The sequence below is a fragment of the Cydia splendana genome, chromosome 1, assembly GCF_910591565.1.
Source record: "Cydia splendana chromosome 1, ilCydSple1.2, whole genome shotgun sequence".
NCBI lineage: Eukaryota > Metazoa > Arthropoda > Insecta > Lepidoptera > Tortricidae > Cydia > Cydia splendana.
Window position 1 is genome coordinate 21848631 of NC_085960.1, and position 21905 is coordinate 21870535.

At 36.7% G+C, this 21905-nt stretch overlaps 2 protein-coding genes across 3 annotated transcripts in view; one reads left to right on the forward strand and one right to left on the reverse strand.

Moving 5' to 3' along the window:
* Window positions 1-21905, forward strand: part of LOC134797873 (muscle-specific protein 20-like) — a 36476-nt gene that overhangs the window by 3835 nt on the left and 10736 nt on the right. The window lies entirely within an intron of this gene.
* On the reverse strand, window positions 446-13349 carry LOC134797767 (circadian clock-controlled protein daywake-like). 2 transcript variants are annotated; one of them, XM_063770134.1, is made up of 6 exons: window positions 13148-13349; window positions 4467-4559; window positions 2770-2917; window positions 1844-1977; window positions 1088-1237; window positions 446-717 (listed from the first exon to the last, which is right to left on the reverse strand). In XM_063770134.1, exons 1-6 carry the CDS (start codon window positions 13218-13220, stop codon window positions 524-526), a joined length of 792 nt encoding a protein of 263 aa, XP_063626204.1. In that variant the 5' UTR covers window positions 13221-13349; the 3' UTR covers window positions 446-523. The 2 variants fall into 2 exon arrangements, with proteins under 2 accessions (XP_063626204.1, XP_063626212.1); XM_063770142.1 differs by lacking the exon at window positions 4467-4559 and having other exon boundaries at window positions 13148-13346.

Genomic DNA, 21905 nt, shown 5'->3' on the forward strand with positions numbered 1-21905 from the left:
GTAATTTTCAAAAATAATTACGGGATCATAATTAAATGTAACTTAAAAAAACTTCTTAATTAATATACACGCATAAATTCTATATCTGGTTTAATTTATTGCCCATATTGAATTTACACATTTAATAGGTACCTAAATTTATTAACTAATGTGTCATCAAAATTTTTGACGTATCTTAAGTTCGAATCAGGGCGTTATTTATTTATTTATTATTATAAAGTCATAAATAATTCTCCTCTTTTACAAAAAAATAACTAAAATTGGGAGAAAAGCAAAAACCTAGTTGAAAAGACTAGGTAATATTTTATTTTAGTTAAATGTAATGTAAAATATTATTTAGGTACTTACTTAAAAAATAAGTCAGTAGGTACCTAGGTATACCAGTAACTAATAAATCCAATAGTAAAGGTTTGGTTTTTTCAGCTATAAATTATCAATTTAAACGTACTTAAATTACCTTTTTTTTTTATCAAACATAGACAATCATACTTATTTTACACTCGCACAAATCTACTAATTAAATTTAATGTTTTTTATCAGGTTTTTTGTTAACGACGTTGTTCTTAACATCCCCGATCATGAAATTCCCAGGCAGATTATGGAATAATTGTTGCATAAACTCCAACAGAATGTCCTCAATTGTCTTGGTCAGAATAGGACGTAAAGATTCAGACACTGGCCGCCAATTAGCGTTAAGATACGAGTTCGTACTATCCTCTGTAAAAAAAGAAAAAGAAATATAAATGGCTCACAACAGTCACAACAATAAAATAAAACCTAACCAACAATCGTTACTCTGTGGCTTGTTGTTGTGACGTCACAAGAAATCCTTGAAATATTCGCAAATAACAATTGATTGTCGTCGCTCTTTCAACGTCTCAACGTTGCAATTTTGCAACACTGTAACACCAGGATGGCATGAAACTGAGAAGCTTGAAGCTAAGATTATTGATAACAGCGCCATCTATACGGAACTGTAGGAACAGGAGTAGTTTTTCTACTCGCCAACAGATGTCGCTTTGAATGCATACTTTGACAATGTTATTCTAGCGACATAATTTCCAATTTAACTAATTAAGTATCTTACCTAAAGATTTAATGCCATCAAATAAATTATTCATCCGCAAACTCATACCGCCAATGTTGTATTTTACATGTGCAGCCGTAACGTTAAAAAATACAAAGCCATCCTTGTCGTAGGTTTTGACGTCGCTGACAATGTCAATTGTCATGTTCGCTGGAAAGGATAGATAAAGTAGATATAGTGTTAGAGTTAGCCCAGGTCAAATTTCTTTTAAAATATGTCTTTACAATGACCTTTTCACCACACCAGCTCGGAAAGGCTTACTTTGCACTTCAAAAACTGATAGCAAAGTTACATTTTATTCACATTTGAGGCAAAGTAATCAAATGCAAATTTTGAGTTGTTTTCTTATGTTTGCTGGTAGAATTGACTTCTAAATGATGATTCTGGATGATAAATATTTAATAACATTCATTTGGACTTGATTTGGTTTGATTTTGTTTGATATTTTACATTTAATATTTGCTTCGGGTTGGTGTGGTGAAAAATTTTGTGTTTCACTCGTGGGCAAATTTTGTTTAACCCTCGTGCTTTGAAACCTTCGCACCGCTCAAGATTCCATTTTTTCGCTTGGAATCTTTCGCTTGCTCGGATATCAATATTAGCACGAGCGGTTAAACAATAACTTTGCCCCCTTGTAAAACAAATAACTATTGTGATCAAGTCGGTGCAAACTTAGCTTAGTTAGACGGACTCTATAAATTGTAAATAAAGAGTTTATAGATAGCTTAGCATTTGAACTCAATTTTATGAACTTACTTGGTTCAAACCAGCAGCGTCCGCGTCCAACCAAGGGTATCAATAAAATTTTTCCTTTGAGATCATAAGTGCCCTCTATCCTGATATTTGGGACTCTTACTCTAGTATAAAAGTCGTATGTTTTGCCATCCACTCTGAAAGAAATACACAGAACTTCCGTAAACCAAAATTGTGAACCAAAAAATTGCAATGGAGAAAATAGAACTGTACGGTTACCATCAGTTTGTCACTGACATAAACGCCGTCGAGAACGTAATTTACTTTCTATACATCTCGCTCGCACTCGCAAATTAGTGCAAACGGGATGTATAGAAAGTAAATTACGTTCTCGACGGCGTTTATGTCAGTGACAAACTGATGGTAACCGTACTGGTAGATTTTTAAAAACTGTGTGTGATGTGAATGATAATTATTATTACAGTACATATGGTCCTACTTTCCCGGGCGTATGTAAGGGCCATATGTACTGTAAAACGTTGTACGATACACGTGCGAATAGGTAATTCGCCACTCGTTTCGGATTACCTCTTTTCCGCACTCGTATCGTAAATAACTATTGCAGTGTATATGGTGCACTAGTGCGAGAATAAGCACTTTCCGTGCCTATATCAAAAATTTAAAACGCCCCATAGTTAGAAAAGGGTTTAATCAAGGTTTAAATAAAAATTAGTAATTTAGGATCTGTGTTTACGATACACGTGCGATCCTAATTCGCAACTCGTGTCGATTTAAAATGCTCCCTTCGGTCGTGTTTTAATTTAACACCACTCGTTACGAATTCCTACTTTCCGCACTAATGCCTAATTTTTGTTTAATCCCTTTCCGACCAACCGACCGACTCGACTTGCGGCATCACTGACTAGACTCAGTCGATCAAACAGTCGCGTACAGTACTAGGAGGTAATAAGATCAAGGAGGTGTCTCACTGGCTCAATAAAACCTCTGTTTGGCCGAATCCGGTCACAGTGACGTTATCCAGTGCAGCATTAACGTTAACTGGTCCATCGCCTTGCAAAATTCTTATTTTCGGGATTTTCAACGGATCCAGAGGCTCTATCCCTATTTCTGGAAGCCCTAAAAAATTCAAATTATTAAAATGAGTACCTGTTCTTACACTAAATGATAAAAATACCCGATTACTGATTATTAGATTAGGTAGGTAGATTGTTAGTTTTATATTATGCACAGTCAATTAGAGTTTTAACAATACTGTCATCGTCAAATAACGATACCGAACCTCGCACCGTGAACACAGTAGTTAAGAAATACCTAGCTTTCGCATTCCGCTACCAAGTATGAACAAGTAGACATGTCGTAATGAGGCTATGTGACTAACCCAGTGGGTCGTAGATATACCTCAAAGCTATGTACCCTATGTTAACTTACTGAACAACAAGAAATAAGTAATACAAGGCGACATTTGGATTTTTCTATATCAGGAAATCCATATTACCGTTACTTTACAATTTACATCAACCGGTACATTGAAATAGTAAATATAATTACATATATTAATTATATATTATTGATAAATTATTGAAAAGTAGGAAGTACATGTATTTTTTTTTACCAATGCAGCATGTTTTTGTTTGTTGTGGTCTTTAAAGTCAACAGACGTTACTTTTCTGCAGAAACCGCTCAAAACATCACTTTGTTCATCATAACATAAATAATACCTATCATAATATTTATCTAGAAACCGGTTTTGAGCATTTTTTTCCTGTGTTACCGGTTAAATAAAACACGAATGAGGGAATAAATACACAGGAGCGCAGAGTTCAAGAAGAGTATTCGAGTCCCACAAAACTCGAGTGCAGTAACTTGCGCGCAGCACGGTTGTGCAATGGCGGCAAACCAGGCGCACAGAGCACGCCAGCATATTGCACGTGAAATGCTAGCAATAGCTTCATTTTGAAATAGGTACTTGTAAAATTATGGCTATAATCGAATTTTACCAAGATCACAACATATTTGACAGTTAAGTATGAATTGACCCTTATATATATGATGCTAAGACCTACCGTTTAACTGATAGCCTTAACGTCATATGTATATATATGTGTATGTAACTTTCATAAGTTCATAACTGTCAAATATGTGGTCTTAGGCTGCTATACTACCTATAAAATCCAGATTTCGGTATACACATAAACACGACAGTATACGTTTAGATTATTTCTTGTTGGTCATGCCAAGTAAAACAATAGTTATTTGTTTTATAAGGGGGCAACGTTGTTGTTTAACCTCCCGTGCTAATATTGATACCCGAGCAAGTGAAAGATTCCAAAGATTTATTATTTAACAAAAGTTCAAATTAATAAATTGGCTATATGCGTACTTGGCAATGCTTTAAGTACGTATTATCACAGTGTATTTTTCACCACACCAGCTGGTAAAAGCTCTCTTGATTGTTCAAAAACTGACAAGAAAGTTGAATTTTTTCACATGTGTGGCAAAGTAATCAAATGCAAATTTTGAGTAGTTTCCCTATGTGGGCTGGTAGAATCGACTTTCAAGTGATGATTTTGAATAATAAATATTTAATAACATTCATTTCGTTTTACGTTTTTAGCAGATAATGATTTTTTAAATAAGTTGTAAAGTGGAAAATTAACGTATTTACCTGGGCCTAAGGCATTAAAAAGTTGTTGCACAGCCGTCTTTGAACAGTCGTCGAATTCAGGGTCACTCTTGAAGCAAGTCTTTACGAAGTCAGCTGAAATTTAAAACAGATACAATTAACTTTTTAAAGCGGAGGTACCTACTGATATTCCACTGGACACGAAATGTCTACAAGGCAATATTTCGGAAAATTCTTTTATTAACAAAAATAAATAAAAGTAAAAAATAATCGATAAATAAAACAATAATAGCTATAAGTTTTATAAGAGGGCAAAGTAGTTGTTTAACTCCTCGTGCTTATATATTTAAATCTTGAGCGTTGCACAAGTTTCAAGGCACGAGGGTTTTGCTTTGCTACCGAGGTGAACCATAAAAAATTTCACAACGCCATTGTAAGGAAAATACTATTAACTGTAAAATATTGGATACAAGTCAAATGGGTTACTAATGGATTACCGAAAATTTTTTGCCAGATTTTCATATCCCAAACAATCTATCCCAAAAATATAAAAGCCAACTAATCATTTCCCAACTAAACAAGTCGCATATAAATATTTTCCAAGAGAACGATATGCAAAAAAATATTTCCTTACTTTGGCAACATTTATTTTACCAAATTTTAATTACTCGAAATTATTAGTTGCCAAAGAATACAAAAACCATAACAAAACATGACAAATGTAACAGTTATCAAAAAAAATTGGCAATTTTTATTTGAAGACAATTACTCCAAATGAGTACTTACCAAAGAATACAAAAACCAAAACAAAACTCATACTCATACGTATTTAATACTGTAGTGTTTTTTTCAATGCGGGGCTTCGCCCCTCGAGCTCCATCTTGGTAGCTTTCGTGTGGTTTAGACTAACGCAACATATTCAAAAGTATGACTTAATTGATAAAAAAACAATTGTAGCATTTATAACAATCCCTTTTTTTAAAACAAGTGAGACCCGGCAGCCGGTCGACGAAGCCCCGCTTCGCGGGGCTTCTATTTTCTGCTCTGAGGAACACAAGGTAACTAACGAACCTATCTAGGTAAAAATATAGGTAATACTGTAGTGTTTTTTTCAATGCGGGGGGCTTCGCCAATTGGTGGCTTTCGTGCGGTTTAGACTAACGCAACATATTCAAAAGTATGACTTAATTGATAAAAAAACAATTGTGGCAGATAACAATCCCTTTTTTTAAAGCAAGTGAGACCCGGCAACCGCTCTAAGAAACACAAGGTAACTAACGAACCTACCTAGGTAAAAATATAGGTGCTGCAGTGTACTAATAAGCACCCACTTTACCTAACCTACCCGTAACACATTTTTAATAACGTAATGTTTTGGACAGACATAATTTGTCAAGTACCTAGTGGTTTTGCAATACATGTATTTGAACAAACATTTTTTACGTAAAGATATTTTTGAACAAAATAATTTTGTCCAGTGATTTATTTGACTAAAATAAATTTAAGCGAACATTTATAGTCTAAATAAAATATTTGGGAAAAAAACAGTTGGTCTTATAAAAGTTGCAAAGTAACAGTTTGGGAAATGACCATTTGTCGGATTTTAAGTTTGTCAAATGTTTAAGTATATGGGAAAGAGTGAGTTGACAAACGTGCAGTTGGTAAAATTTGGTTGGGAAACGAAATTTGGTCAAAAAAGATTCGGTAAATTAAAAGGATCCCAAATCAAATCCCAAAGGTCGCTATTAAATATTTATCATTCAAATTGTAGCATTTATAACAATCCCTTTTTTTAAAACAAGTGAGACCCGGCAGCCGGTCGACGATTCTCTGCAAAAATAAATCCGTTTTATCTCTTTTTTTGATATTAACCATATTTTAAGCTCCTCTAAAGGATTGAAAAGTGTTAATTTCGGCTCCGGTAACATATACCAATGTTTTGCGGATATCACAAGAAAAATAATAACATGATATAAAATTCGAGTGACAGCACCACACCGCCTTGTGCACAATTTTGTTTATTTACTTCGTGAATACACCAGATTTTATTGATCAACTATTCAGAGGCCTTATGAATTCGTAGCTGAAGGGCTTAAGCTGCCATTACTGCCTGGAAAGCAGAGCCGCAGAGGCTCTACCCGTTTCCACGCACAGGAATCACATCTCACAGCACACCCTAGCAGAGTTTGAACCTCCCCCGGCTGAAGAAATATACATAATTTAGTTTTTATTTACTTTACCTATTTACTTAAGTCTTTAGTTTTACTATTTCTGTCTTTTATTTTAAGTTTAATTTAAGTACTGTATTTTTTCTTGACGTATTGTAGATGCCCCTCGCAAGCCTTTCCTGCCCTACACGGACTACTGCATTGCCAGAAAATCTCCTTCGTTGCCCGGAATGTCCCGAACCAAGTTATTATAAAGGCCCCAGAGGCCTTAACATACATATCACCAAAAAACACCGACAAAGCCATACTCAACCCTCATCTATCGTACTGTCCCAGCCTAACGTTTCAGCGCCTTCACAGTTACCAGACCACACCAGATCGGACAAACCATTTCACAAATTCCTCAGTGATTTAAAAAATTCGCGCCCGGTATTAAAACGGATACCACGCGGTGCCCGAGTATCAGTTGCCAAATCCTTGAGCCATTCAATCAAAACAATCCTATCAGATAACTCCACGCGCAATTGGGAGCACTTACTTTCATTCACTTTTAAAGTCCTCCATATAAGTTCTGATAAACATTCAAAATCACTCACGAAAATAGTAAAAGACAACTGCTGCAGCGATATTTCATTTCAGCTCACTTCTCACAATTTTAGGAACTCCAACAACAATTTATTTAAAAAAGTAGAGACTAAAGTGTCTGATGGCGACATAAAGGGTGCCGCCCGCTTGCTGTTTTCTGACGATGCAGTAGCCCCATCTAACTCTGACACCCTCACAGCTCTACACAGCAAGCATCCATCTCCAGCTACAAACCTTTGCCTGCCTGATCCCCCACTACCTGGTGATCCAAACCTTATTGCTACCACACAGGATGTCCTTGGAGCCGTAATGTCTTTCCCCAATGGCTCTGCGGGAGGTCTGGATGGCCTGACGCCTCAGCACCTGAAGGATCTCCTGTGCAGCGGTTGTGGTGAAACTGGCGAAATTCTCTTAAAAGACCTGACGGGTCTTGTGAATATCATGCTGGCCGGTCAGGTCCCAGACGGCATCAGGGACGTCCTGTATGGAGCCAACCTTTGTGCTTTAACAAAAAAAGATGGGGGCATCCGTCCCATTGCAGTTGGCGCCACGCTCCGACGTCTTGCCGCCAAAATTGCCTGCCGCTCCATCCTTTCCAAGCTCACCCCAGAACTTCAGCCTATCCAACTGGGGTTTGGCTCAAAAAGTGGATGTGAAGCCGCCGTGCATGCTGTGCGAACATTTCTTGAGCATAATGCAGGAGAGGTCCTGCTGAAGGTGGATGTTTGCAATGCCTTCAATTCCGTAGACCGGGGCGCCTTGTTGACCCAAATAAAAGACCAAATTCCTTTGATATATAAATTCCTTTGGCAATGCTATAGTTCGCCTTCAAAATTATTATATAAAACTAACGTTCTAGCATCTTCTGTAGGCTGTCAACAAGGCGACCCGCTCGGCCCGGCAATTTTTAGCCTCGCTATACATCCCATTATTAAGAAACTAAATTCAAAATTGAACATATGGTATTTAGATGACGGGACCCTCGGCGGCGAAGCGATTTCCGTCCTCGAAGATTTAAAAAAAATCAACATAGACCTGAAAGAAATTGGCCTCTCGCTAAATTTTTCTAAGTGCGAACTTTTTATTACAGATTCCTGTCCGGACAAGGAAAATACAATCAACCTTTTTAGACAACTCGCCCCTGGTATCAAAATTATAAACAAAGAATCGCTTCACCTCCTTGGCTGTCCCGTCTTAGACCAATCCTTTGAAAATTTCGTTGACTCAAAAATTCAAAATTTTACAGCGACATCACACCGCCTGGCCAAAATTAATCTACATTCAGCCTATTCGATCGTTAAGCATTGTCTTTTCGTTCCAAAATTCACGTATATTCTTCGCGGAACCCATCTTTGGAAACACCCCAATTTGGTCTCAAAATTAGACACATTAGTAGTTGAAACACTCACATCCATCTTTAACATCTCTTTTGACGAAAGGTCTTGGACCCAGGCTAGCCTGCCCATTAGGTTTGGCGGCCTGGGCATCCGCAAAATTTCTTGTGTATCTTTACCTGCGTTCTTGTCCTCGGTGCATGGTGCTCAAAGCCTTATAGGGAAAATACTAGATCCTTCTATTGGATCTATGGAGGCCGCACACTGCTCCGAGGCCAAGAACGTCTGGTCTATAACCTGTCCCAACACAGACCTGCCTGAAAATCCCTGCTCGCAGGGGCAGTGGGACGAGCCGATCTGTCAACTAGTACGGAAAAACCTTTTAGATACGTCACCTAGTTCGACAGACCGAGCTCGTCTCCTTGCGACTGCAGAGTGGGAGTCAGGGCTGTGGCTGCAGGCGCTACCCTCTCCAAACATTGGGACTTTTCTAGACAACACTACCTTCCGCCTAGCAGCTAGCTTACGTGTAGGGGCATCAACCAATCAGCCTCATCGCTGTCAATGTGGCACCACGGTGGACATTCTTGGCCACCATGGCCTCTCATGTGTTCGAAGCGCTGGCAGGATCCCCCGCCATGCCAGTATAAATGATGTCATCCGTCGGGCTCTTGTTAGTGCCAAAGTACCTGCAGTCCTCGAGCCCAGCGGTCTGGCCAGGGATGATGGCAAGAGGCCCGACGGATTGACACTGGTGCCTTGGAGCATGGGTCGGCCGCTAGTTTGGGACGCTACTTGCGTTGATACCCTGGCACCGTCCCATGTTCCAAGCACCAAAGATTCTGCTGGCGCTGCGGCTTCCTCAGCCGAGAGCCTCAAGCGCCGCAAATATGCCGCTCTGGGAAGCAGCTACATATTTGCGGCGTTTGGTGTCGAAACATTGGGGCCGTGGGGGCCAAGTGCGCGTCGACTGTACAAAGACTTGTCGGCGCGCCTAATAGAGGCTTCTGGTGACCAGAGAGCTGGCCACTATTTCGCCCAGCGTATTAGTATCGCCATACAGCGGGGAAATACAGCCAGCCTTCTGGGCACCTTGCCCGTTGACGGCGATCTGGGCCAAATTTTTTATCTTTAGATTTTTAAGTTTTATTATGTTTGATTATTTCTTTCTTTGTTTTTACCAAATAAAATTTCAAATTCATAACTTTAAAGTTAATTCTACCAGCCAACATGAGAAAACAACTCAATATTTGCATCAACTTACTTTACCAGTCTTGTGTGAATAAAATGCAACTTTCTCAACAGTTTTTGAAGAATAAAGAGAGCGATTACACGCTGTTGTTATTTTTAATATAAATTAAGAAAATACTGTGACCATGACATTAGCATTTGGCGTTGTGTTACATAACAGACTTTACGTAACAAAGTTTTACATAAGCAATGCAGTTTTTGCGAGACTGGTTTACACCTATTCACTTAACCTACCTCAGTCTCCGTTTACCTTTTACATCTTGCACATATGCAGCTATGCAAACATTTAGGTAACTAGATCTAAAATAGGTACAAGACCAATTTTTTTTTATAACTGTTACATTTGTCATGTTTTGTTATGGTTTTTGTATTCTTTGGCAACTAATAATTTCGAGTAATTAAAATTTGGTAATATAAATGTTGCTTCTTCTTACTTCGGCGAGACCTTACTTTATAGTCAAAAAATTCTAACTTTTAGGCAGTTTGATTAAGTTCTTTTAGTATCAATGTAGAGAATAAATAGTCTACTATATACGCATTCCAAAAAATCTAATTTTAGAGATGTACGTTTTTAAATATAACAACTTGAAAGAAAAAGTTCAAATTTTCTCTATTCACCCCGCGATTTCTGTTGACCCCGTTTTACGGTAAAAGACAAGTTTCGTATTTGACTTCAATTTCTTATTCGTAAAACTGTAAGTCAATCATAAAACAACAAATTTTATTTAATTAATAGGTACGTAATGGGAATCTAAATTATGTATCGTCCGGAAAGTATAGTTGGTCAAACCAATTTGTCGGTCATTAAGAAACAGGAGAACTATACTCATCCTTTTCTTTTGGGTGCTAGTACTAGTGTAAGACAACGATAGTATGATTCTCTCTGTCTATGATTGAAATGAGACAATCCTTTGACAAACTAACTATAGTTATCCGTCTGTCGAATAAGTTTTAAAATGTTTTAAAAAGTTATTAGTATAATAAATAAACTTTAGTAAATTGCACAAGATGCAAAGAATATTCCCATTTTGGAAAGAGGAAATTTCTTTTAGTTACCATATAATTTCCAATGGAAAATTTCGCAGTTTCCTTAAAACAGTATATAGGTATGCCACAGTAATTTACGTCCCATGTTCTAATACTTACATTTATATAGCGCCTTTAAACAGTAGGTACCCATTAACTATCTTACAAATATTGCATTTCATTATAATTACATTTTAGTCGCTAAAAAAAGAAAATTATAGTGAATAGAAATGGCTAAACATAAAATTGCATACCTATTAGGTAAAATAGTTAAATATAAAATGTTTCGTTACTGAAAAGAAAATAGGAAAGTAACTCCTACCCAACTAGCAAAATAGTCGTATAAGAATTGATTTATTCAGCCTGTAATCGTATAACAGCCGAGTTACGGTTGTTGAAACACCAATATATCGTATAATAGCGGTTAACTCGACTATTTAGCAATTTTCGCTAATTAGTGCTATAATCATGTCGTATAAACGTTTATAGCACTATCTTTTATCACTTTTATTCCACCTTTTAATAAATGCTGAGTTAGCGCTACTAAATCACTTTTATTCAGCATAATTGTTCTATTAAAATCATATAACAGCTATAGATTAGCTAATTGTCTGAATAAGGCGCTTTAATACAACTGTTACTCAACTCTCTTCTCTGTTGCTATAAAAGCCTATTAAAAGCAATCCAATAACCATTTGGCAACAATGCTGCTGTAACAGCGCGCTTATATCATAATTCGGGTAATGGGGTTCAAACCGCTGTTATAGGAGCTGAAGTGTATTCACAGGTTTTATTCAAAATGTATTCAGCTTAGAGTACTTTTAAAGAGTTTTGAACTACATTAACAGCACAAGTCAGCCATGTTGTCGTTTCAATATAGTCCGGTGGCCAACTGCATGAAACCCTACCTGACAAAAAAATAGAATTTGTACCACTTTTTTGCCATTTGCGCAAAATTTGCCAAGTTAAGCCACGGCCGACCAAGAGCAGTTGAAGCTGCTAAAAGTCAGCTACCCCTACAGAGTAGGATTTTTCTATTTTTTTATCAGGTAGGATTTCATGCAGTCGGCCACCGGACTATAAATCCATAAACATGGCGACATCATGTGCTATAAGTGTAGCAGTAAACGCAGTTACTCGACTTATAGTCGAATTAATGAGTTATAACAGAAACTAGATCGTGTAAGCAAATTTTTACTTATTTTAATTAATATTTTATTATTGAAATTTAAGAAAATAGGCGGCCCATGAATATATATGAACCAGCGCCTTTGGTTTTATCAAAAAAGTATTTTTCGCGCTAGGTTTTACTGTATTACGTGTACTTACAGATAGTAAAAACTTATGTACACAATCACGGTAAAAATAAATGTCATGGATGACAGCAGTAAAAAAATACTTAAGTACCTTTTTGTTTTATTAGACAACTGAAGACGATTAGGCCTCAAACTTAATCAAATAATTGAAATATAATCGCTTACCTGAGATCGTTTTTAGCACATATTAGTTGAATAAAAGCATTCACTGCACTCTTACACATTTAAAATGCCGAGTAAAAGCAATTCGGCTACTTTTACGAAACATTTTTGCTGAGAAAAAGCAGTGCGGCTGCTTTTATAGAACACTTTCACTGAGTAATAGTAAATTGCTAATGTTTATAGAACAAATAGTAGAATAAAAGCACTATCGTTGCTATTAAAACACAAGAAACGCTTTTATCCACTTTTACTCAACTCTTACAGCATCGATTTGCTTCTTATACAGCGCTTACTCGAGTTTTATAACACTTTTAGTCTGTATAAGTGCGCCTTTTTCGCGTTGAGTAAACGTTTACAGGACTTTTATTCGACTGTTTTTACACCGTTTATAGCACCAAAAAGCGAAAATAAAAACGTGCTCTCAACTTTTATAGCACATAGATTTGCTAGTTGGGTACTTACTGTACCTACAGTCGACGTCAAAGATACATTTACACTTTTGCACCTTACTCCTTTGTAATAAGGCGAAAAATGTAAACATATCTTTGACGTCGACTGTACCTATGCTGATATGAATTGTCTTAAACGTACGTGCATGTCAAGGAAACGTACCTAAGTACTTCGACACAAAAAAGCCTAATGATGTAAACAATGAATGAAAAACAACAAGAAGCAAGTCTAAAACAAATTTGGTTGGCTACTGCAGCAGTTTATGAATCTGATAGAAATAAAATTTTTGCTGCACACCTACATGCACTTGAAATGATTGATTTTATTCGATACTCCTGATAACGTTATTTTGTTCACTCAACCGAACCTAACAGATATCTGGATCAAACACCCCGCATTCATAAACAGAGAGGTTATCCAAAAATACTTACGCTTCGTTTTGTAATGTTCCGCCACCGAACTGTGGTATAACACACACGTCACTATGATTAGTTTTAACTGCATGTTTTTGCCTCAGTTCGTAACCAATCTTCCTCAATTTCCTTTTAGTTAGACGGCTTCCTATCCCTGCGGTGTAAGCTTAAGACTAACTTCAAGACAGCCTTTGGCTTGCAGTAATGTAAGGAAAGTGGGGAGACATACGCAATTCTTGAGTATGTAAATAAAGCTTGAACTTTACTTATTAACAACGAAATAACTTGCGTTACGTTCAAATGTATTTTATGAACACAGTACGTAAACAAAAATTATCAAACCCGAAGAGTAATAATAATAATTATATTTTTTTCGACCTATTCCACCTATCCCTACCGCGATATCCCCCCCAGTGTGAAGGGTTTTACTGAGGCGGTGATGCTGATTTTTCAAAGATTTAAAGAGAGAGAAATGAGAGAATAAAGACAGGATTTTCCTTGGACGTAGTGAACAAGCGTTACAAAATCCCAGATCTCCAGACGTTCCAACCTTCATGTCTTCGTCTTTCACAATGGGAGAGCTGGAAAGCGAAACACCCTAAGTTCCTGTAAAACCCGTATAACCGGTCGTTCGTAATCGAGCTCATACGCAGCAAACTGTTACATTCGTTCCGTAACATCGATCGTCTTCCACGCGACTCGCGTGTGCAATCGGTAGTGCAATCAAGGTAATTATTCGAAAACATTACCCTGCTTGCGGTGCGCTGCGCTGGAGGAACCTGTAACCAGTGTCACGTCATGTCATAAGCTCATAAGTTAGCATTAATCAATTCATTATCATGGCATTTGACTCTCGGAAATAGCAGGTACTAGGTACTGGTATGTACACACTGGCGTACAAAAGTGCATGGAGATGTTTCAACCGTAATATTAAGGCATTACGGTCGACATCTAGTATCCATGCACTTTTGAACGCCACTGTACGTCATCAGCAAACATTTAGACCGATAATGCAACCGTCTACATGCATTTAGCTTTAGTTCTTTCATTCGCCGGAATGCGCTATTTTAAGGTTGACGAGTGCCGAAATTAATCCAGATCTTTTACAAACTTGGACATATTAATCGCATAAGAATTAAGAATGCGACCGAGATTTCTCAGTCTCTCTCCGTCAACAGATCTAGGACACTTTATTTTGTAATATTACCAGAAAAACTTTGTAAGTAGGTACTATAATCTTTTACGGTTGTGTAATATTATTTAAAAAAGCTTTCACGGACAGCGTTAATTAGTTAGCTGTCAAATGCTCGTGTAAACGTCAAAAATCCCTAAGTGTGCTGTTTTACAATATGTGCAAGCCCTTCACGACCTATTTGTCTGCCTGGCATACTGCCAACAAAGGACTATCGCTTATTAAACCCGTTCCATCTGACCTGTAGCCCGCTGCATTAACAATTACACAACATGCTAAGGAGCTAGTTCCGAGATTGGCTTTAAACGGCAAAAGCGAAGCTGTTGGAAATAGCGGAAATCGTATAGTTAGTTAAAATGAAAAAAACTTTTCGCCAACTACACCTATAAAATAAGTCTTGCTTTGAAATTAATCTAGCCTCTCTAGGGATACAACGATTATATATCCTGATGATGAACTATATATTCTATACACATTGATATGGATATAATCGGCAGTCGGAAATTTACCTTCCGCAATAAGGGTAAGCATTCCGTTCCATTGGTTCTACGTTAGGGACGTTTTTCGTCGAAATAAGTTATAAATGAAAATTATTCTACAGTTGGTATACTTAAGGCCAGCGCAAACCGGCGGAGCGCAGCGTAAATCCTCCTCGGTGATCTACCGAGGAGGATTTACGCCGCGCAGCGCACACCGGCGAGGTAAAATCCCCCGCGATACCGTACTGCGAGCGCCCGCCAGCCCGAGCGCTGGCGGCCGGCGCACCAGGGAGCGCTTCGGCGCAGGCCGGGGGATGCCGCGGCATGCCGCCGCGTGTACTCTATCACAATGGATTAGCAGATAGTGTGCACGAGTTCTCCCCCGTCGTCCCGGCGCTACTCCGGCGCACTCGGGAGGCCTCGGCGCATGCTGGGGGATGCCGCGGCATGCCGGCGCCTACCGCCGCGGTATCCTCTAACGTGCTCCTCGATGCCGCCGAGTAACAATCCTCCGTGATGCTCCGAGGTCGGTCTCAAAGCATTTAAATTTATACCTGAAGGTAATTGAAATAGGGAAGAAAATACATTGATAATTTTAAAGTGATCTGCGCTGCGCTCCGCCGGTTTGCGCAGGCATTTATAGGAACAGAAGAAACAACTGTTATTTATGTTGATTTGGTTGTAGGTATGTCTTCCGCAGAACGCCTGTTCATGGAAACTCACCGGTTAAAAATAAAAATTAATCACAGATTCTAATGAGCTGTTAAAATGTTGCGTGTGTCAAGGTTTTTGTCATGTATAAGAATATATTTAACGCACATCCCCCGTTCGTTGGCTGCTGGTCAAGATAAACAGGCCTGGTCATAGACAAGCACTAACCCACGCTCTTGGCCTACTATACGAACTTTTTGGAGCAGCAGACCGCTATCAAAAATTACATTGCGTCATAAAAAAACAGTACCTACATAAATGAGACATGCTAAATTGATGTACTAGTAAAAACCGGACAAGTGCGACTCGGACTCGCCCACCAAGGTTTCCGTACTTTTTAGTATTTGTTGTTATAGCGGCAACAGAAATACATCATCTGTAAAAATTTTAACTGTCTAGCTATCACGGTTCATGAGATACAGCCTGGTGACAGACAGACGAACAGACGGACAGTGGAGTCTTGGTAATAGGGTCCTGTTTTCCCTTTAGGTACGGAACCCTAAAAAGGAACCCCTCGTTCTTTGTACTGGCAAGTTAACGGATTGGCAGGGAATGTGTCTGTAAAATTAACCTTGCAGTTGAAATAAAATAAGATATGAGAAACAACAAGACTGATGACTCTTTAGGCTCAGAACGTAGCTGTGGCTTCAAAATATTTAGGCAAAATAGTTTACAGTCCTTTAACAAAACCACAAGAAGCTCTCAGCGCCTGCTATTTCAGTTTTATCGCTGCAAAGAGGCTGCAAACGAAGTCATGGCTTCACATGACATAAACCTGTTACTTTGACACACAGAATGAATGAAACAGTTCGACGACCTCAACACGCGCGCGTTAGGAATATCTAAATATTCTCGTTTCTATATTTTCTTGAAAGATTAAAGATCATATCTAAAAAGAGATTATTTTGAAGTCAAAATTCCTGATTTCTGGCACTTAAACACAGTTTTTGCCTGACTATTTAATTTATTTATCCAAATATCCCATAGGTATTCAACCCGAGTAAGGCATCCATCCCCTTTTGGGAGGTATATATATTTCAAATGGATTTTCAGTTTTACTTTAGATGTTATTGCCAGTGGGGAACAAATGAACATTTTTGTGTCTATCGTTTTGCAAGAACACATTCCACTTATACCCCAACTTTAAAAAAAAACATTACTATCGGTTCCTGTTCCAATTCACCACTTACACCTATTTTTTGAGCAAATATCTATAAGATTTATTTTTAAAACATTTACGTTACTCGAGAAAGCTTATTATATTTTACGATATTTTTAAGCCGAACATATTAATTAAACGCTTGGATATTTATGAATATATTTCGAGTACATCCTAAAATTGTGCCATTGACACTCAGCTAGAAATTACAGTGATACAATTAAATGCAAATATGTATGTTTAATTAAATATGTATACATTTATGTAGTAATTGAAATTAAGGCGCTCTTATACTCGAGTTTTACGTTTTCAAGGGGGTGAAGCAGACGCGTGGTAGATCGGGCAGGCGGGCGCCCCGCGCGGCGCACCGCACCATTCCCGCGCAGCACGTCTACGTCCTTATTCTGACGACATCGGTATTCTGAATTGTCAGTTCAGGGATTTTTAGTTCGGCAATTAATATTGAATAAGATTTATTAGTAAATTCGAATTTTGATGAGTACTTAATGAAATTAAAAACCGGACAAGTGCGAGTCGGACTCGCCCACCGAGCCCACCGAGGGTTCCGTACTTTTTAGTATTTGTTGTTATAGCGGCAACAGAAATACATCATCTGTGAACATTTCAACTGTCTAGCTATCACGTTTCGTGAGATACAGCCTGGTGACAGACGGATGGACGAACGGACGGACAGCGGAGTCTTACTAATAGGGTTCCGTTTTACCGTTTGGGTAGGGAACCCTAAACATGGTAGGTAAGACGGTGAGTGTACCTAAATAATTATTAATTATATACAATATGAGTGTATACTTGACTGATCATGTTTTTGTAAAAATCGATTTTGACTGGCAAAACATATTATTTTTTGGCAACCGGGTTTTTTAACCTAATTAGACCCCGCTGAATCCGAAATTGCCGGTTGCTTGATCGAATTCTTGACTGGAAGTGAGATAGTTGATATTAAAGGTCCCTTTTTTTAGTTTTTCGTAAATAACTCTTAAACGGTGGCGCATAGCAAACAATTTTCTTAAACATAAGCAATCTGCATAAAATTGCCTACAAGAAAAGTTCCGTACAATTTTTCGCTAGGATCAATATTTAAAGAGATATTAAGGCGGGAAAGTTAATTATAATCACTTTTTGAAGGTCTCTTTTTTTAGTTTTTCGTAAATAACTCGTAAACGGTGGCCAATATAAAAAAAAATTGTTAAACGTTAATAATCGAAACAACATTTTCAATAAAAAAAGATTTAGTACATTTTTAGCAGGGATCAATATTTAAAAAGATAATAAAGAGGGAAAGTTAATTATAATAAATTCTAAGGTTCCTTGTTTTTATTTTTTCGTTAATAATTTGAAAAGTATGACTCATAGCAAAAACAAATTTTACACAAATAATAAACATAGAATTTCCTACAAGAAACATGTAGAACACTTTTCGCTAGGATCAATATTTAAAAGGGGTAATGAGGTATTAAAGGGGGTAAGTTAATTATAATCAATTTCCAGGTCCCTATTTTAAGTTTTTCGTAAATGACTCATAAACGGTGGCTCATAGCAAAATAGGTTCTTAATGTTAATTAACCCCCCTTGGCTAAAAAGTGGCCTCCATGTTTAAAATTCATTTGTGACGTTCCACGGGAAAAGGTACCTTATGAGGGTTTCTAGTTTCGGTGATATTAAATGTTTTGTAAAGAGGTGAAAAAATGCTCAATTTTTTTTTATTGTGTGATCTGAAACCTTAATGCGTAACGTTTGTTTACCTGTTTTTATTTTTGTTATAAGTTAGTTATAAGCCTAGTAATGTCGTCTCAGAGTTTAGTAGAAAAGGTACCTTATGGAAAAAAGATTGAAAATTCCCAAAAAAACTAGTCAATACGGGAAAAGAAGTTTGGTAGAGAACTGTATTAGCATTCTGCAAAACTAATTTGATAATTTCAGTTCTGGTTGGGGCGCCTCGCAAATATTATAACCGTACATAGACCGACATCACAAATCCAAGTAGACTGCTATTATACCAAAGTTACTCTCGTCAAGTCTTTCTTAACTAGAATAATCTTCATTTGGTTTGGTCGCATGCAGTAAATCAGCCATTGGTTTGCTGAAAAATGCCAATACCCGACGCATTACCTTATGGAATATCTGAGGTCATTGAACCTCAATGCCGCTTATCTTCAATAGCAACCGAAATATATTATTGATAAGAAATAGACGATTTATACCATCTTAACCCCAAAATATTATTAGTTTATCCTAACTGTTCCATCATCATCATGCCTCATCATGTAACTTGACCACAAGGTACCTTTTCATTACATACAAATTATTGGTCTTTTTTAAGATTATTATGACGAAGAACTAATAAAATTGGGGGCAGTTTAATGTAAATTAATATTTTCTATTCATAAAAGATAAACTATAATATGATTGATATTTTGTAGTGATGTATTATTAGATTTATTTCCATAAGGTACCTTTTCGTAAATGTATGGAGCAAATACTGTTATTGTTATGTAAGTTTAAAGTGGCATAAGGGGTTAAATATAGTATTTAGTTGGGGTTTTAGGATTTATTTCATTTGAATGACAGAATTTCTTTCATATGTGCTCAGAAAAATTGATTGTGTGTCACATTAAAAGTAAAAATATTCAATTTTGTGATTTTATATGAAAAAGTCAGAAAATACATTTTCACCTCTAAATCGGTATTGTTTTTTGCTTAAACTGTCTGTCAGTGTCGTTTTCTAATAGATAAAATTTAAATTTTGAGAGCTCATTGCAATCAATCGTGAAAATGAAATAAAACTTTATTTTCAAGAGATTGGTTAGTATACACATAAATCAGTCGATATCAAAAGTTTATATTTGCATTACAGAACAAGTCGCAATATTTTTTTAATCTCAGATATATAAGGCATTATTATTTGTAGTCAACTATGTAACTTACTTCAGGAACATAGTTTTTTAGGCGGCTAAACTTAAAACTTCTCTATCGTAAAGTTGCTCATTTCACAACATTATTTTCAAAAAATCATATCTCTGTAACTACGCAACCTAGAAGGTTGATCTTTTGTGTTATCGATAGGTTATTTATTGTAGATTACTGGGGTATGCATAACTCCATACCCGCCATAAGGTACCTTTGACCGTGGGACGTCACATTTGTTTACGTAAGATGTCCGTCTTTGGGTCACGAATTTACATGTGTGTACCAAATTTCAACTTAATTGGTCCAGTACTTTTGAAGAAAATGGGCTGTGATAGACGGACAGACAGACAGACAGACAGTCGCACGAGTGATCCTATAAGGGTTCCGTTTTTTCCTTTTGAGGTACGCGACCCTAAAAACTAAAAAAGTGACATGTGAATTGATTGTAACGAACTTTCTTCCTTTAATATCGTTTTAAATATTGATCCTAGAGAAAAGTGTTCAGATGTTTTTTGCAGGAAATTTTATGTAGATTATTTATTCATAAAAACCTATTTTGCTATGGGACACCGTTTACGAGTTATTTACAAAAAACTAAAAAGGGACTTTAAAATTGATTGTAATTAACTTACCGGCTGCTTTGTCTTTTAAAATATTGATCCTAGCGAAAAGTGTTCTACATGTTTCTTGTAGGAAATTTTATGTTTATTATTTATGTGTAAGATTTGTTTTTGCTATGAGTCATACTTTTCAAATTATTAACGAAAAAATAAAAACAAGGAACCTTAGAATTTATTATAATTAACTTTCCCTCTTTATTATCTTTTTAAATATTGATCCCTGCTAAAAATGTACTGACTCTTTTTTATTGAAAATTTTGTGTACATTATTAATTTTTACAACATTTTTTTTATATTGGCCACCGTTTACGAGTTATTTACGAAAAACTAAAAAAAAGGAACCTTTAATATCAAATATCTCACTTCCAGTCACGAATTCGATCAAGCAACAATTCGGATTCAGCGGGGTCTAATTAGGTTAAAAACCCCGGTTGCCAAAAAGTAATATGTTTTGCCAGTAGAAATCGATTTTTACAAAAATGTGACCAGTCTAAATTATTCAATTTGATTAATTTTATAGCCTTTTAAAATATGTTTACACAATTTATCAATCGTGACTGAATTCCGGATTGGTTAGATGGGTGTGTGCCTTTGCTGCCCAACTTCTTATAAAATGACAATATGACGGACGAATGTCTGAAATGTCACCGTATTTAAGAATTATTTTGCTTTTCTTCGTAAGTATGTTGAAAAACATTGTGTGTATAACATATTTGCATATTTATACTGTGATTACCCATTTTATGAAACGTCCGCTAAACTAGCACAGGTCCGACGCTGACAGTGGTCACGGGCGTACTGGCGTGAGGAATAGGCGCAAGGTATTGCCGCGTAGGGTGTAATTTAGTAGGCAAAATGTTGAATTCATCAAAAGATGAATGAAAAAATTAACGTGTCGATAAAAGGACAAGCAATAATGAAGATTTACTTAAAAGCTATCGACTGAAGTAAGTTTCATATACATTTTCGTCCTAGTACTTCTAACATAAGGAAATAAAGACAGTGTTAGGCATGTTTTCAACTTAAGATTCTATCGAGAAAATAATGAGCCGTCGTGTTTCTGACAAGCAATAACGTAGTTCAAGGACTGAAGTTATACATACTAGAAAATAATGCATGATATCCTTGTAAAAGTCTGTAAATATGGTGACAAAAAAGTGCATTTTACTACACACCGCGCCTTAATCTTCAATGTAAATTGAGTGCTCAGATCGTGTCTTGGCATTAGTTCGACCGGTCAGGAAAATTAATATCTGCCTGGACAGAAGTTAATTAGGCCAAGGGTGTCTAGTAATTTAATTCATTATTCATATATTTATCATGTATAGTTTAACGAACTATTAATTTGTTTCAATAGCAGAAGACATCTATAGCATGCTCTTTCCTTCTTGTGGTGTATCAGTGCTAGAAGAAATAAATAGTGACAATGTTAAACATACTTAAATATACCTAGACCAAGCACGTGGGTAATAATTCTTCATGTATTCAATGAAAGTTGGCTGAATTCACAAGATTAACAAATGTTTACTGTTAACAGGGTTACTTATTATAGAGTAGGGTATGGTCAATTCCGTGATATTTGCATTGGAACAACAAGATAATAGGTATTATGCAAAAACAAGAACTTGTAAAGCTTGAAACATTTTGCTATTCCAAAATTAATTATAGTAAATTAAAAAATTTAATC